At 39.8% G+C, this 18,558-nt stretch overlaps 1 protein-coding gene across 1 annotated transcript in view; it reads left to right on the top strand.

The window, feature by feature from the left end:
- ryr3 (ryanodine receptor 3) overlaps positions 1-18,558 on the top strand; it is a 107,840-nt gene that overhangs the window by 37,829 nt on the left and 51,453 nt on the right. Inside the window, exons 24-41 of the mRNA XM_062436959.1 lie at positions 1,965-2,068; positions 2,599-2,682; positions 2,868-3,027; positions 3,767-3,911; positions 4,268-4,473; positions 4,824-4,998; positions 5,641-5,849; positions 6,778-6,941; positions 7,096-7,144; positions 7,257-7,417; positions 8,582-8,744; positions 9,793-9,879; positions 10,904-11,130; positions 11,927-12,139; positions 12,869-13,475; positions 14,009-14,209; positions 17,846-17,948; positions 18,124-18,258. Of these exons, the coding sequence (XP_062292943.1) occupies positions 1,965-2,068; positions 2,599-2,682; positions 2,868-3,027; positions 3,767-3,911; positions 4,268-4,473; positions 4,824-4,998; positions 5,641-5,849; positions 6,778-6,941; positions 7,096-7,144; positions 7,257-7,417; positions 8,582-8,744; positions 9,793-9,879; positions 10,904-11,130; positions 11,927-12,139; positions 12,869-13,475; positions 14,009-14,209; positions 17,846-17,948; positions 18,124-18,258 (3,193 nt within the window). The remainder of the gene's footprint in view (positions 1-1,964; positions 2,069-2,598; positions 2,683-2,867; positions 3,028-3,766; positions 3,912-4,267; positions 4,474-4,823; positions 4,999-5,640; positions 5,850-6,777; positions 6,942-7,095; positions 7,145-7,256; positions 7,418-8,581; positions 8,745-9,792; positions 9,880-10,903; positions 11,131-11,926; positions 12,140-12,868; positions 13,476-14,008; positions 14,210-17,845; positions 17,949-18,123; positions 18,259-18,558) is intronic.

Genomic DNA, 18,558 nt, shown 5'->3' with positions numbered 1-18,558 from the left:
AACAGTGAATGACAGAGGTCAGCTGTAGCTCTCTCCAGTAAAATGCTTGTTAATGGCCCATTACCTCTAATATCAGTGTCCTTCTGAACTACATGGCAGCAGTTTGGGTTTGGCTCTTTCTTCAGATGACAGATATACTGGAATGACATGGGAGCTTTGTTGCACTTCATTTATCTCTCCCCTAACTCCCTGACATCGCTCTACAGCCATCTCTTCTAAATAATAAGAATAGAAGCAAACAATTAGCAGTAAAGCTAAAGTATCCATATGAAAATTTGTTGAGAAGTACAGTATAGTTTAGTTTTGCTTGAAGTTTCCAGATTGGGCAGTTTTTACACTTTCATGTCAGGTGAAGAAGGGAAAGGAGAAAGGAAGGAATAAGGAAAGAGTTTAAAGGAAGGCGAAAAGCAAGAAAACATTGTTGAACGATGAAATTTACTCGACAAAGAAGAATATGGTTGGACGTCTAACCGTAGCTAACAAAAAATGACTGCCCAATATTGGCAAGGCCCCACACTCTCTACTGAGACAACAACGGTTACTTACAACTTTGGACAGTCAGCTTTAGTTAATGCTGCAGAATGTATAAGTGTATTATTGATTTATAAGTCCTGTTGGGTGAGGGTGGGTGGGGGTTGGGATTTATGGTTCCTGGGTTGTTCTGTTACCTATGTTTTCTTGTATGTATATAAACTAATAAAAATTCAATCAGGAAAAAAAAAAGAAAATAAGGAGAAAAAGTGCCTACATACATCCATGCATTGCCATGTTGTTGTTAGAAGACACTATGTAGCACAGTTTGTAGTGAACAAAGTTCTCTTACTACAGTTAAGAAAATGCTTCAGGTAGAATGAGGGAGAAAAAAAGTATGATGAAAGGAGTATTTCTGGGAAAAGAAGGGGGAAAAAAACCAAACAAATAAAGAATCCCTATTACTGGAATTAACCTTACAACACTGCAAAGAAGCTTCAATGCTTTTAAGCTTTAATGTCAGATAAGGTGTATGTCGTTAAGGGTAAAGTGGCAATCTGTAGTGAACATCCAGTACATCTAAAGACACTTTGTTCCTTCCCGCCTTCACCGTATCTCTCTATCAACATCCCATCATTTTGCCATCCATCAGTCTTCCTATTCGCTGCGAAACAAGCGGTGACAGTTAAAAGTCCGATCACACGTGCCTCTTCCTTTGTACTGTAGTGGCTATCACAGAATCATTTCCCTCTGAGACCGTCGTCACAGCGGCTGTTTAACAAACTTAATTAGTGTCTCACCTTCCAAGAGTATGACACGCACATTAATTAAGACTGGGAGAACGCTGCACTCAGAGGGGAACCCAGTTTTTATAGTTTATTAAGGACAACATTTAGGTTCAAACAGCTACTTGGTATTTAATTTTGCTCTAACAAGCCTCATTGAACTCAAAGTGACATTGTGTTGAATTCAAGATTGAAGCCTCTTTGGACAGGCGGCATATAGCCTACTTGGCAGGCAGGATGTTAATAAAGTTGGATATGGCTTTATCATTGTGTGAGTGCTTAGCCTAACTGTATACTGCTCATACCGTCTGTGCAACTCAGTTGTATTTAACCCTTGTCAACAACATAGTGTGGCAGAGTTTTATTGCAAGTCTAATTCTCTCAGTTGCATCAGTTCATCTTCTCTGAACTGATTCTGGCTTATCTTTGCATCATTCAAATATCCACATCTAGTGCATGAATTAGTCAGAAAGGAAAACAAATAAAAGTTAATGTGCTAACGTCCACTGAGAATAAATTCACATGTAGTCCGGTTTTTATTTTCTGAATGCAGAGGCACGCTGTCATATTTTCCGTTTGAGCTGTTGTGCTTTTTACAGGTGTTGCAGTTACAGAAAGACAGCCTTACTATTCAAAAGAAAGGAGGATAGGATCCAGATTTCTTGCTCTGAGATGAAATATAACACCACCAATCTGCTTTCTCCTCAGGTTCGCGATGACAACAAGAGGCAGCACCCTTGCCTCGTGGATTTCACCAAGCTGCCCGAAACCGAAAGGAACTACAACGTACAGATGTCTAGTGAAACACTTAAGTAAGGCCGTCCAGTTTGCTAAATGACCCAATTACGTATTCATGAAACTGCAGCTGTTCCCCGCTGAATGCCATGTGAGAGCAGATTAAGGCTAAGATTAAAGCACTGCTTGTAATGGCTTGCATCTCCTGAGTGAATTCCAGTATTGATTTTTAAGAAATCTTCAGGTCCTGAGTTTATTTGAGACAACGGCTGAGTCCTCTCACTGTAAAAACATTTGGCTTGGCTCAATAAACCGGCCTCCTATTACAATCTGCTATGCAATTCATCAATTACATGCTGCTAGGGACCCAACTGCCATGGATCCACATGGCCAAAGCTGGAAACTATTCACAGTGTAACAGCATTGATCGACTGAGATTTATCAATGTCTAATGAGCTGTGTTACAATTTTTTTTGCAGTTTCTCAGTGGATTCTGCTGGTGTAAGACAGAAACATATTCATCTAACAAAGTGAAATGGGGCTTGAGTATTGACATCAGTTATGCCCTTTCTCTTTCTCTTTCTCTCTGTTTCTCTTTCATCCTCAGAACCCTGCTGGCACTTGGCTGCCATGTTGCTCAGCTCAATGTTCATGCTGAGGACGACCTGAAGAAAATCAAACTTCCCAAAGAGTAAGTTAGCAGTTTTTCTATCCTATTACAGCTCCTTTGTATTAGTTGCATGTCAAGAAACAAAAAAAGGATCCATTTTATGTTTTAAAAATATTAGCCTATTTGAGGTTTGTGTTGTCTACTGAAATTGAAACAAGATACTCGTTAAATACTTTGTCTATTATCTCCTGATGTTTTGTCTGCAGCTACATGATGTCTAATGGGTATAAGCCTGCGCCACTGGACCTTTCTGATGTGAAACTGACAGCAGGTCAGGAGGTTCTAGTTGATAAACTGGCCGAGAACGCACACAATGTGTGGGCCAAAGACAGAATTAAACAAGGATGGACCTATGGCATCCAACAGGTAAAATTCATTCTGTCATTATAAGTATAGAGGTGTATTGGTCATAAAGGGAACATATTGCGGTTTTTGTGTCATTTTTATACTGTTATGGTGTTGGATGCTAAACATGGTCAAAGTTCCAAAACATGAGGTGAAAGTATGTAAAATTCTCCCTGCAAATCAAGAGCCAGGGCTTCATTCTGTTCTGAACGCTTCGTTTGCTAAATTGCCTCTAATTCCGCCTCATGATGACATCAGATTATTCGTGCATGGCTACAAATAGCTATCCGTTGCCTTTGTTGCTAAGGTTGTTCCACTGGTTGTTTGTGTTGTCCCCTCGCATATTTAGTATCAGATTTCCGCTCCAACATATAGGGATATATCTGAGAAGTTTCCATTCTGAGCAAAGATCAAGAAAAAGAAGTAAAATCCTGCTACTACTGTTTGTTTACGTAGCTGCCAGAGCCGCTATAGCTAACCAGTCATAACAGAGTGGGCTCATCGGGAGGTGGGCCTTAAAGAGACAGGAGCTAAAACGGCTTGTTTCAAACAGAGGCTGAACTGAGGGACTGCCAGTATAAGATAAATATGTTTCTTAACTGTTAATCATGCAAAGATATTCCAGTAGAGTCCCAGAGTATAAATAAATGGAAATGTGCATGATATGTCCCCCTTTACAGTTTGAATGAATAGTTAATAATAGATAGTCTATATTGCACTTGCCAGATAACCTATGGTGTAATTTCTTTGTTTGTTTCAGGATTTGAAGAACAGACGTAATCCTCGTTTAGTGCCATATGCTTTACTGGATGAGCGCACAAAGAAATCTAACAGAGACAGTCTGAGAGAGGCCATCAGGACAATGGTTGGATATGGATATGACATCGACCCCCCAGACCAGGAATGTAAGAAAGGCCATGTTACTGATTCTGCTGTTCCAAGTCCTTTATAACTTCTAGTTTTCTAGGCCGAATTTAAAATGCATGTACTCTCAATTGTATTCTAAGTAGATGTTGCAACTCAGTGAAACACATCCAGTTATTTCAATGATGGAGTGTGAAGAATTGTACAAATGTTAAAGTGCAGGATTAAATCGAACCTCTGCAGTATATGACATTCTACTGTCATCCAAAAGTATTTATACTGATACTGAAAATGCTACCTAAAATTACCTACATTTCCCATTGCTATCACTCAGGTGTTATTTAGTGTTTCTGTTGAGCAGAAGCATCATTTTTTTCATGTCTCTCCCTGGCTCCAGCCATCCATACGGTGGATGATAAGAGCGTTGAGACCATCCGCTTCTTCCGCGTGGAGCAGACATATGCTGTGAAGACGGGAAAATGGTACTTTGAGTTTGAGGCCCTGACCGGAGGCGATATGAGGGTTGGCTGGGCCAGACCTGGCTGCAGGCCCGATGTGGAACTGGGAACAGACGGCCAGGCCTTCGTCTTTGATGGATACAGGGTAAACCAGCTTTGTCAGGACATATTGTGTTGCTCCATTTCAGCAGCAGCCATTACAGAAAAAACATTTTGGGTTTGTTTCTTTTCCCCCATCCTTGCTGAATTACAGCTGTATGAGTGATAGAGGGGAAGATGACTGGCCTAAGAACAAGTTGTTTTTGAAGGGTTACCAACATTATCCCATAACCAGTTTTTTCATGCTCATGCACAATTTCTTTAATAGAGCTTTTGAGATTTGTACCATTATATTTTGCCAGCTTGTACATAATATATTTTCAATCATACCAGCTATATTAGCATAACAATATATAATTTCCTGCAATAACATAAATCTTTGTCTTTTTTGTTAAGGGTCGACGTATGCATGCAGGCACCCGCTACTTTGGACATCCATGGAAAACGGGCGATGTGGTCGGTTGCATGATCGATATGGAGGACAAATCAATGATTTTCACTTTAAATGGAGAGCTCCTGATCACCAACAAGGGCTCAGAGCTTTGCTTCACCGACTTCGAGGCAGAGGACGGTGAGGGCTCCGTGGTGTTCATTTTTTCTTAATTTATTCTGTATGCGTTCCCTCCACAGTGTCTCCGGAGTTTTGACTTTGTTTGTCTGGCAGTTAGCACTAAACATAGCATTACAGTACAAAATGTTAATGATGGTGCAATTTAATGTCCATTGTGGCACTGGCTCATTACACTGCAAATGAACCATCCTTCAGGACAAAACAGAAGAGAAAGTCACATAGGAATTAAGTTAAGTGGTTAAAATTGATTACTGTAGCTCATGTGTGGTGGATTCTGCTGTGAGGACAGTTTTCATTTTATGTGCTTGCGTGCATGGTGATGTGGGTTTTTCAAGGCTAATAAAAAAGCATATTTTAGTAAAATATAGTGTAATTACATTTAATTGTCTTATTCAGATATAATACAATACAGCTTGTACCTAGCTGAATTTGCCAGGGTGGTAAAGCCACCAGAGTAAATAAATGTAGCACTTGAGGGCAGAGACAGGCTACATTGGTATTGGTAGTGGTAGAAAACACCCAAGTGACCGTGTAATTAAATGTGCAAAGAAGAGAGGAACCTTGAGCATCTGGCACAGATATACACACTCATTCATTTCATGGTTACTGGCAAACCCACCAAACTCCATTACCCTCCTCCAGGTTTCATCCCCGTGTGTAGCCTGGGCATGTCTCAGATTGGACGTATGAACCTGGGCAAGGACGCCAGCACTTTTAAGTACTACACCATGTGTGGTCTCCAGGAAGGCTTCGAGCCCTTCGGTGTGAACATGAACCGAGAGATCACCATGTGGTTCAGCAAGCGCCTGCCCACCTTTGTTAAAATACCCGAGAACCACCTGCATATTGAGGTAACGAATATAATTATTATTTCATTATTGTTCTTGTTGTAATTGTTGTTTTTGTTCTGTTACTTTTTCGGCAACAGGGAGTCTCAGTCACTGGGAAAAGGCTGCATGTCAACATTATCATTAAGATGCATACCATATAACTGCAGCACTCCTGATTCCATTCCAGATGGGGACCTGTGCTGCATGTCATATTTACCTACTTATATCTACACTGTAAACTGTCCAATAATGGCAAAATATACACAGAGAAAGGTGTTGGCTAGGGCCTGACTGATACTGGTAGTTTTGGGGCCGATGCCGATACCGATATTTTTTATATTGTTTTGTAATGATCCCTTAAATGTAATGAAGGTATGATATTTTACAGTTTAACTATAAACTTTATCATATAAAGTGACATCACTGCACTGAAACTGTAAACTTCTCTGGGAATTTAATAAGTAGAATTAGCTATGAAAAAAAAGGGAACAAACAAAAAACAACTTATGCATATATTAAACTTTAATTAAGGAAAATAGTCAAATATACATAAAAAGCTGCATATAGAATTTTGAAAAAAAAAAATTGGCACATATCAGATAATATATTCACTGATGCCGATATATCTGTGATAGGTCAGTATCGGTTGATAATATCGGCTGACTGATATATCGGTCAGGCTCTAGTGTTGGCGTAATCCAAGTGTAAGTATAAATTAAACAATCAACACTTAAAATCTGAATGACATTTGTTCACATTTGCCCTGAATAGAACCCAGAGAAGCATTTCCCCCCGTTTAGACTGTAACAAGAATTTGGTTTCAGCCTAATCTATGCATGTAAACATAGCCATTACAAACAGTGTAGCTGGTCTTGATGAACACATTGGTGTGGCGTATCGATTCTCTTTCTGACTTTGATTCCCTCCTGTTGATTGCTTATCTCCTCAGGTGACAAGGATCGATGGAACGGTAGACAATCCTCCCTGCCTCAAGGTCACCCACAAGACATTTGGCACCCAGAACAGCAACAATGACATGGTCTACTGTAGACTGAGCATGCCTGTGGAGTTCTACTCTGCAGACATGCTACTAGATGAGTCGTTGAAACTCAGGTCAGACATTATTAGTACATTGAAACAACAGTGGATATGTTTTCCTGAACAACACCTGTTGTAGTGGCAGTGTCAGATTCACCAATGTGATCATTTTGTCTTCATTTGTGCTTATTTTCTCTATCGGGCAACTGAAATAATTTCCTCTCTGCAGCCATCCTCCAAGAGAAGACGGAACTATCGACTACGGAAGCATCACAACTGTAAATCAACCCAAATTTTCAAACATATACATGACACGTGAACATTTTTATTACGAATAGCTTCCTTCCATTCAGTAAGAGTCACCTGTTCTGCTCTGTGGTTTCATGACAGTACTACCACTCGGTGAAAGTATTCGCTGGACAAGATCCTGCGTCTGTGTGGGTGGGCTGGGTCACGCCTGACTATCATTACCATTGCAAGAACTTCAGACTCGGCAAGATGCGGACGGTCACAGTCACCCTGGGAGATGAGAGGGGCCGGGTCCATGAGAGGCAAGCCACCTGTTTTATTAATATGTGGACTTTATTGGATATCATGAAATGTATAGAGGTGTGTTGCAGACAGGAAGAGTCAGCAGATTTGCTTGATTCTCTGAGGAAATCAGGGTACACCAGGGAATTTAAAAAACGTGCTACCTTACTGTAATTTAAGGAAGGTCATACAGTATTGTTGAAGGGCCACAGAAGGAATCCTATTATGAACCGAGCCCCTAAGGACATTGTGGTGAATGTGTTTTCAGAAATGCATTTCCTTTTAGATGCTTTGTCTTCTCTCACGGTACCTTTTCTGTTGCCTTACATTACTTTTCACACTGTGTTGGTGTGCTTACGGCCAAGTTTAAATCCATTATAGTAGCTTTTGCTGGGTGTTACTAGACAATGTAATGCACTGAAACATTTATCAATGGGAATGTGATACTATTCTGAAACATATTTTTCCAAACCCAGAAACTATTTTTAAAAAAAGGCAATGATATTTCTGAAAATAATGTACCTATAGTCTTTCACATGTAAATATCTATGATAATTCTTGCAGCACAAACGTGGAAAACAAATACAGTTTCACAAGTTACTGTAATTACATACAGTTTTTTCTTCCTTTGTGGCAAAACCGCCATCGACTGGTGTCTCTTGAGCATACCTCAAAGTCAAAAATTGAGCCAAGATAGCCTAATATTGCAGTTTGACATACCTCAGACTACACCAAATATATAAAAGAAAGTCTGTTCTAATGCATTTATTAGTTTCTGACTCAGGGAAAGTTGGAAAAACAGTAAAATTCCCCAAAACTCCTATTTCTGAACTATCTCTTTAACCAAATCACACATATTTAGGCTATTCTACATGATTTCCTTTTGAAAACTAATGTAATACCTAATGTAACACCCCCCTCCCCCCTCCCACTTTGAAAACCTCTGCTCTAAATCACACATACAGTGGCTTGCTTGTGCCAGAACTTAGTTACTGTTGAAATGACACTACTTATTCAGCCAAACAACCGAAGACAAGTTGACTTATCTTTTCATCCTCCTACATTATTCAGGGGAGTAAAGGAGGGAGGAGAGAGTATGCCTGTATGTGACAGAATGAATGAGTCACAAGTCAACCCCTTGATAAACAAGCCAAGCTCATTTTCTGCTTTTTATCTTGCTGCAGTGTCCAGAGGGGTAACTGCTACATGGTGTGTGGAGCAGACGCCGTCGGCCCGTCTTCCTCCGGCCGCTCCAACTCTGACCTGGAGATCGGCTGTCTGATCGACCTGGCCACTGGCCTCGTCTCCTTCACTGCCAACGGCAAGGAGCTGCCCACAAGTTATCAGGTAAATGAGAGCAGTGCAAATAAAAGAGGAGCAGAGGACTGTGAGCCACAATGCCAAGGACAATCATTGTGTGGTGCATTTCATTATTCTTCTCTCTTGTGATAAATATAGAATATTTCTCCACTGTATGCAAAAAAAGGCTTTTCAATTGTTCCCTTGTTATTCAAACAGCAAAAAGAAAAGGAGTTGATATTTGGGTTACAACTCTGCAACACCTGCCTCCAGGATTACATTTAGACATTGAGTTTTTCTATTGTGTGATGCAGATATATATTTGTATTATCCGCACGCACTCAAAATATCCATCTTCCCTTTCATGTAATGTAAACAAATTTGCACTGCAGTAAATTAGACCCACAGAATGGAAGTTAGGAAATTACAGCTGAATTCTCATCGGTTTTCAATGCCAGTGCCGTAACAAAGACAGACATCTGCTCAGTAATCCTCGCCTCGCCTCACTGGTCTCAGCGGTTTAATGCATCATATTGAATACCTGACTTAGACATCGAAATTGTGCCCGGAGAAGCTTCCATCGCCTAAATCTTTCTCCTGCTTTATCTCTTTATTAGCATCCCACCCTTTTCTCCTCCTTTTTTTTATTTTTTTCACTCCTCGCTTCAGTCGTGAACTGGCATTTTTATAAGGGAAAGCCCTCTAAGGGAATCAACGAGCTTTTACCTTGATGAAAAGCTGTTTTTGTATTAGAGCTCTGCTGGGGTTTTTTTTCTCTCTTTTGTGTTTACCTTTTGCTTCTGGTGCCTGTCATTGATACACAGACTAATACCATTGAACTGCATTGTAAAACAGCAGCTAAGTCACGGGTGTAGAGATGAAATGCTTTGTGAGATGTGTTAAAACAGAAGAGCTGAGTGCTGAGTGTCAGGACTGCATTAAAGAAAATAGCAATTATCACAGGCTTAAACCTGATTTTAAGACAGATTTGACTGTTAATCTCCTCCGAGTAATGTTTCAGCATATCAGTGTATTGCTACTATAACCATACAACAGGTAGGATTGATGTCTATGGCTTGACTTTGTTTATTTTCAGGTGGAGCCAAATACCAAGCTGTTCCCAGCTGTGTTTGTACGCCCCACCAGTTCAAACCTCTTCCAGTTTGAATTTGTCAAGATCAAGGTTTGTCTCTTTCCGAATCGAATACATAGCAATGTTTGAACATGATGATGATGCATGGTAGTTAATCTTGGTATTACCAGAGCAAATTTATACCTTTTCGCATTTTTTTCCAAAATGTTCGAGCGCCAAATTGCTCAAGCTCTGGTGCCAGAGCTGTAAAGAAAAAACCTCACGAACAGTATTTAATAAATTATCTCAATGATATAGAACACTTTGGAGAAAGCTTCTCACATTATTCTTCTATAAAGAGTTACACACTTGTCAGCAGAACCCAATTTGGACAAAGGTTTTTAATATTATTAACGTAATAGTAAGCTCTGTCTGTAATGGAGTATTATATTGGTAGTTAGAATTAAGTTAAGACCAATATACATATTTTTATATATACACCACACTACCTGGCGTATTGTAAGTAGAGCCCTACCGTTATATTGTTCAACCAATATTATTGGCTGATATTGACCTATCACAGATATATCAGTATCAGTGTTGATGCCGTCCGATATGTGCCAATATTGTTTTTTAAAGATATATAGGCCACATTTTGTGTGTATTTAATTATTTTTCCTAATTCAAGTTTACATGTTAAATTCCCTGTTAAGTTTACTGTTTCAGAGCACTGATATCATTTTATAAAAATTAAGTTTATTCTTAAACTGTAAAATATCACAGCCTCCATTACATATCTTTGTGTGTGTTTGTTAACCACATTTGTGTTTATGTAAATATTTTCTATATATATATATACATTGATATTGTAATTTGTGTTGGCATTGGCCCCAAAAATCCAGTATCGTTCAGGTTCTAATTGTAAGAATAGTTAATGTGGAAAAAAACTCTTCACTATTTGCTCAAGTATCCCTCAGGGTCTTCAAACTTTACTGAAAGTATTACATATTTAGGTCACTTGGAGGATATTTTACAATCAAATTATTGATCACAGTGAGCTGAATATGAAAACAGGAAATCTAATTGTTTTTGTTTGTCTTTCTTTATCACATTATTTCCCCCCCTCTGTTCCCAGGATGCCATGCCGCTCTCCTCTGCCATATTTAAAAGCGAGCAAAGGAACCCGGTGCCGCAGTGCCCGCCGAGACTGGACGTGCAAACCATCATGGCCGTGCTGTGGAGCAGAATGCCGAACACCTTCCTCAACGTGGAGACGGCTCGAGTCAGCGAGAGGCACGGCTGGGTGGTCCAATGTCTGGAACCGCTGCAGATAATGGCCGTGCACATACCTGAGGAGAACAGGTCTGCAACAAGGAGGATAGAGAAAGGAGAGACTTGGGCTTACAGTATTACATAAAGACACAGTTGTATGATTTACATGATGCGTATAATGTGACAAGCTCTGCCCTCAATTGTTATTTATATTGTTTGGTTGTTGCAGGTCATCGCTGTGTAATCACTCAGCGCTGCTTTGTTGCCATTACAATTATGATTAATAAGTGGTTCAGATATCTCATGCACATTATTCCACGAAAAAGCAATTTATTAAATACAATGGTAATTAATGACACTGTGCTGCAGCATGGTTAAGAAGATAAATGGTCTTTACCTCACACAAATAATGATGTTTGTGCAACTGTTGTGAATATTAAGACCACATTTCCTATGAACTCTGTCAACGGCACGCAATATTTTAAAAAAGTTTTAAATTTTGATGTTTTTTTATTCATGATTTTACCCCTTTTACCCCTATTGTAATGGGGAGTGCTACTGAATGTTGAGAAAAGTCACCTTATGTCAGCTTGATGAGTTGGTGCAGCACTCTATTTCAATATTAATGAAGATGGTTCCTTTAAGAAGCGGGAAATATGGATAATAATCTTATCATGGTGCATGTCATTTTATATTATGATATCAATATATCATGCAACAAAAAATAACAATATAGGAAGGTAAATAGCTCTTGAGTCAAGATTGTTTAGTCGGCTGTTTATGGACAAAATGACCAGATATGAACGTCTGTTGTCACCTTTACAATTCTGCCTGCTTTAACTCCTCCTTTCTGCATTATACATCCCTCTTTTCTGTCTTTTTCCAGGTGTTTGGACATCCTGGAGTTATCTGAGCTTCAAAGCCTGAGGAAGTTCCACTACCACACTTTGAAGCTGTACTGTGCCCTGTGCGCCCTGGGAAACACCCGCGTAGCTCACGCCCTCTGCAGCCATTTGGACCAATCACAGCTGCTCTACACCATCGACAACCAGTACCTTTCTGGCATGTTGAGGGAGGGCTTCTACGATGTCCTTATCAGGTCAGTTCGCTACACTGTGAGATAATGGGTTGAAATATAACAATCAGATAATACATTTTTCATTCGACCGATCAATATTGTCATTAATACATTTAGTGTTGTATTTGTTATATTGTATCCATCCTTGTCTATTGCAGTTTGGTAAATTGGTACAATGTTTGTTTTTAGTCATCATATAATCTAATGATGATCCATGATATATTTATAACTTATTGAAACTTCTACTCTAGCACTATTAACTGGTAAAGCGATGGAGCTGAGCACAAAACCACTGAGTATATTTGTCATATAAATCTTAATATTGCCTCTGTGATGTTTTTGCATTGCCCGTACTAGTTCAGACTAGTTGAATGTCTCTTCTTTTCCACATAATGTCAATACATTCTCAATTTGAACCTCTCACAGACACACTTGAAGCAAATCATATACATTGCAAAGTCAAGATCATGTTTAAATTCCTGTGGTTGGGAAGTTTTGTTTTAAGACACTAACTTTAAGCTATTAAGAGCATCTCAGCACCTAGCTAAGTAATCACTGAGTCACTAGTATTGATAAACAATCTGCCACCTTCCATAGATATATTGTGCTGATTTTCCTCTGCGGAACTGACTAATTAATTGCACATTTATACCACTTAAGGAAGGCGAATTTTAAACCCCTGACTTGAAAAATATATTTCCTGATAATGGCCGACGCAATAATCGAACGTTTTCTCACTCTCGTTTCCAGCATCCATCTGGAGACAGCTAAGGAGGCTCGCCTAATGATGAACAACGAGTTCATCATCCCGGTGACAGAAGAGACATGCTCCATCAAGCTGTTCTCCGATGAATCCAAGCAGCATTCTTTGCCCGGCGTCGGCCTGAGCACTTCCCTAAAACCTCGGGTCAACTTCTCCCCCGTCGGCATCATCAGCCCCAAGCGCCCGCAGTATCTCCACAGCCCCCAGATCCCATTGGTCATCCTGAAAGAGAAAGCCATCAGCATGCTCACAGAGGCCGTGCAGGGCGGAGGCGTCCACATCCGAGACCCGGTTGGCGGAAAAGTAGAGTACCAGTTCGTCCCCATTCTCAAGCTGATCGGAACGCTGTTAATCATGGGGGTCTTAACCAGCGATGAGGTGAGATTGATCCTCCTCCTGATTGACCCCAACGTGTTCGGTGACAACAAAGAGGAGGAGGCGAAGGGGGACGAAGTGTCTGTGTCCGGGGAGAAGGAGGAGGTGAGCAAGAACGAGGAGAAGGCCGTGGAGGCCGGAGAGGAGGAGACGAAGGAAAGTAAACCACCCGTTAAAGGTCTGCTGGAGAAGTCATTGCCCGAGTCCGTCAAACGCCAGGTGATGAAAATAATCCTGAAAATCACGCATGCACATTTTAGCGATTTAAATGTGAGACTGAAAATAGTTGCACAAGACCAAATCCATCAATTTCTCTCCCAAGGTTTTAATACAATTTTAATTTTAGCCATCTTATTTGCCGTAATCCAGTTTTGTGCAGTCATTCCTCATTTGTCAGCGTTTCAGAGCTTTTATGATTTATCTCTTACTGAGGAGTCAGCGCATGAGTGCCGAAGGAAAGTGCAGCGTTTGAATACTAATGTTCCTTCCATTGACAACCAGTTCCCAATGCAATAAACATTAAAACCTAATCAACACAGCTTTTAATCCATGCATTGTGAAGATGGAGGCATATAATCTCTGTGATGTGGCCTTTCAACTAACAGAACTTTTAATGATTTGATGATGAGAAATGATCAGTTATTCAAAGACCACGTCAAACAATACAGACACAGAAAGAGAAATGAAACTTTTAACTCTGAATCTTCTGTTCTGAATATTCCGTTTCACGATTGAGCTTCTGTTCTTTCCAGATGTGCGAGCTGCTGCACTACTTCTGCGACTGCGAGCTGAAGCACCGCATCGAGGCCATCGCCGCCTTCTCCGACAACTTCGTGTCCAAGCTGCAGTTTAACCAGAAGTTCCGCTACAACGAGCTCATGCAGGCGCTCAACATGTCTGCCGCCGTCACCGCCAAGAAGACAAAAGAGTTTCGTTCCCCCCCGCAGGAGCAGGTACTGTAACATACCGCCGATGTGAGACAAGCAGCGGGTGAGGAATTGTTTACATCCTGTTTTTGAAATGTAATGTATGATCAAGGTTGTTGGAGGTATTGTAGTGGAACAAAAACACCAGAATAATCGCTTTAGCCTTGGGGTGGAAATAATTTGAATGACCTTGGCAAAGACTGGAGCGCAGAGGTTTGTAGTTTTTAAGTGCCTTTTTTTAGTTTTTGGTTATTCCTAAACTTTATTTTCAGCTGGTATTCCCAAAGGGTAAATTGTGCCATGCATAAGGCTAAACTGAACTTCAGAGCGAGTTGATTATGCAATGAAAGTCAATGCGCCTGTATTAAAGACTAGAAAATGATTATTACTCCCAAAGGTGAAGTTTACAGCATAGACCAGACTCACTGAATGGTTTATGAAGTGATATTTTATTAAGGGTTTTTACAAGGCCAGAGGTCTGTCACAGTGCCAGCGTATCATATCACCATAACATCTCAAATGTTCCCACATTCTTATTAGTTAACAAAAGCTGCCTGGAAAAGATTTCTCAGACCTAACCTTTTCTTCCATCTTCTGCCTCAGACATGTTATTTGTATTTATTTATTTAGTTTTTTGCTCTACGGAATTATTATGGATTATGGAGTATAATCATAATGATTATAATAATAACAAGTATTTATATAGCACTTTTCACAGACGAATGTCACAAAGTGCTTTACAAGAGAGAATATAAAAAGATATTACTGCAGTCCACACAAAACAGACACACACAATGATACTATATACATAGACAGACACATTCCTATATATAAAACAGAAACAAAAAATAATTAAAGATTAAAATTCAAAGAAAGGTGAAGCCAAAGGTTACCTACATGCATGCCTAAACAGATGTGTTTTGAGTTGTTTTCTGAAAGTAATAGTGTCATATATATCTGATTTATTAGTAGGTTTAAAGGACCAATACGTAATATATTTACTCTACTAACTGTATTACTAAAACTGCTTTATGTCATCAGAGGTTAATAAACAAGCCAAGTTGAAATACTTGTTTTTCTGACTCTAATGTTTCAGCCAGTATTCTCCTTTTTAAAATGTTCATTCTGATGCAGAACGTCAGAACTGCCCATTCAACCTGCTTGTGTTGCCTGCCGTAATGTTAATACATTTCATGCCACCAGCGTGTAATATGGTGTTAACAGGTTGTGGTCATTTTGCGTATTTCTGTGAGATCAGGTTGACGCCCATTACAACATCCAAGGTTTGCCAGATATGAATCACTGGCACACAAACACAGTGTGCTGCAGCCATGGAAACAAACAAACTGGAAATGTGGACTGCAGTACCCATTATAAACGCTCACTGTCCGTTTTATTTACTTAATAGTAACAGTCATATAACTCAACTAAAACTGCACATTTCCAACAAATGACAGTCACTTTCTCTTGTCTTTCTCTAAATAAACGTTTCATTCTTTTTACAAACTTTTGAGAACGATATTGCATTCACATGTGCACAGCACCGACTGATAGTCACAACCGGTTATCATGGTAACAATGTAATTAAACTGGAGTGAGTGCACAAAGAAAGTGACAGTAAACAGTATGTGACTCACAAACACAAGCAGATCTGTGAGTATGTGAACACACCTGCAATGAAGCATATCCATATATTATATGATAATTGACACGTTGTTTGGTTTGGTCAGGATTGAGACGTGAGAAGCCCTTGTTTAGTGTATTTAGTCTTCTAGTAAGTTTACAGGTCACACTGCATTATAATGACCTGGAGACACTCAACCTTAGTCCACCAATCCACCAATCTGAAGGGTTAGGGTTAGGGTTAGGGTTGCTTAATGCTTTGCAAGGTTCAGAGCAGGTTACTACAGAAAACTAATCATAAAAGTGCAAGTAAGTACAAAAACACAAAGTCAGCTCAGTTAGATGAACAGAACTACTAGTTTGACCAGAAGATAAATCAACCCGGAGCAGTCTGTATCTGAACCTTTCAGACCAAAATATTCCTCTCAGGGTTGATTCACTTCCACAACAGATGTTGAAGCAATCGGTTACTCAGAGAGGTCAGACTCAGGTTTCGTTGCGCCAGACTGGACTGTGTCACCCTTATTGTTTATTTGGATCCATGGTGCTCTCCCTTCGGGGTCCATAAATGGGACTGAATGATGGTGACGAGCACGTATGGCGCTAATATTAAGTTAAACTCATGCTTAAAGAAATGGCAGCATTATGTGTTGTGTATAATGGCTGAAAGGATTAACAGATTATTCGATTAGTCGATTGACAAAAACATTATTATTCAACACTGGTTTTGATAATTATGAAGCAAAAATGCCAAAATTCATTCACTAGTTTCTGCTTCTTAAATGTGAATATTTTTTCTTTATCTTCTATGATAGTAAACTCAGTATTGTTTGGATGTTGGTCAGCCAAATCAGTTTGAATGGACCTGTGCTCCTGTAAAAAAATATTTTTTTGTTTTGTAATTTTGTTTTTTATTATTTTATTATCTAAATGGCCTAGAAACACAATGGCCATGACCCTGTGGTTAAGCAGTGGTAACCAGGTCTCAGCTATGCCCTCCCTCACACCACATGCATTCAGTGATTTTCAGCTCAGTGTGTAAGAACTGCATCAGCACACTGGCGTGCCAGAGGCTCAGATCGTTGTACCTAATGATTAGGCCTCATTTAACACCCATTTCTCTCTCTGTGTGTGTCCTGAAGCCAAATAGGAGAGGGAGGGAGAGGTATAACATTATTCTTCCTGCCCAGTAGCTAAAAAGTTCCAGTCGTTTCTATTCTGTTTTATTTCTCTTTCAAATCACTTGCTTTTGTGCCGAGTATAGCACTCTTCCACACAACAAAGCAGCATCGTAAAAAAAGGCGAGCCGACGTTAAACTCTGCAAGGACTGGAAAGCTTTCATGTTGAAAGTGTTTAATTGCACTTCCACTGAGTTATTAAGCCTTGCAGATAAGCGCAAGCCTGAAGCTACACTGTGATCCTTAAAAAATAAGTAGTAGTGGTCAGCAGCAGGTGTACGCTGTATCGCTGTATGTTCCTCCCACAGTTTATTAAAAATCCCTGCCAGAAATAGACTTCAAAATAGCTTAAACTGGAGTCTCCATTTGCTTAGCCTGAGTAAGCAATCTCACTTATATTTAGCCTGTTTTATAGTTAGCTTGTGAGAGACAGCATACACAGTAGATTTGTAACCATTTAGGAAACCTTATCATTAAACCTAAACACTGTGTGCCATGATGAAGAATTGCTTTAAAGGTTTTTAATGTTCTCTTGTCTCTAGACTTGATGTAAAATGCTTTAGACTATCTTTCTGCATTGATCAGACTGATATGATCTGAGAAGCCCATGTGAGACCTCATTTCGGGACTCTACATGAGTAATTCTGCTACTGAGCGTGACTCAGAATAGTAATTGGTGTCGTCATCTGTCTTTGCACTGCTCTCTGTTATGCCATTCTTCTTTTATTCATTATCTCACTTTCCTTTGTGTTTTTGAGCTTATTTATCCATTCTTCTACTTCAACAGCTCCCTAAAACACTTTTTTTGTGTAATCCCTTTCCTCTTCTAACTACATTGTTCTGTTTGTCTGTTTCCTGCAGATCAACATCCTGTTGAATTTCAGTGTAGGGGACGACTGCCCCTGTCCCGTTGACATCCAGGATGAACTTGTCTGCTTCCACGAAGAATTGCGACTGCACTGTGGTAGAGTCCAACTGCTTCCTCAATACATTATGTACTCTTCTTATGTAAATATTGCTCATGACTGCTCACAGATGTCCATACATGCTGCTTATGTTTCAGTTAAGGTGAAGTATTTTGTCACACAAAATGACTGAAATTCAGATTGTCTGACACAAATGTCTTCCCCCCCTTGCAGGAATTCCAGTGGAGGAGGAAGAAGAAGAGCAGGACACTTCAATAAAAGGCCGTCTTCTTTCTTTGGTGTATAAGATCAAGGGCCCACCTCAGAAGGCGGAGGTGGACCCCACAGAGCAGGAACAGGCTGCTCCCAGTAAGTCACTTTTAAGTAAAAGAGGAATAAGTAGTTGGCAGAGTTTCTGAAGATCTCACAGCATAGGGTTTCAATTAAATTTAACTTATTCAGACGCATCATGTCTTAGAGACGGAGGAATTCACACCAGTGCAGAGACTATAAATATATATGAAACATGTATCTCATTTCGAAATGAGAAACGCTGGAGAAACAACATACATACATACATACATACATAACATAAGTAAACTGCAAAACCACATGAAACGATTAACAACATAACATGGTAACATGTTCTTCAGGGTAAATGAACCCAGG

Source organism: Scomber scombrus, chromosome 17 (genome assembly GCF_963691925.1).
Source record: "Scomber scombrus chromosome 17, fScoSco1.1, whole genome shotgun sequence".
Taxonomy (NCBI): domain Eukaryota; kingdom Metazoa; phylum Chordata; class Actinopteri; order Scombriformes; family Scombridae; genus Scomber; species Scomber scombrus.
The sequence above is the reverse complement of the archived record's forward strand: the minus strand, read 5'-3'. Positions and strand labels throughout refer to the sequence as shown.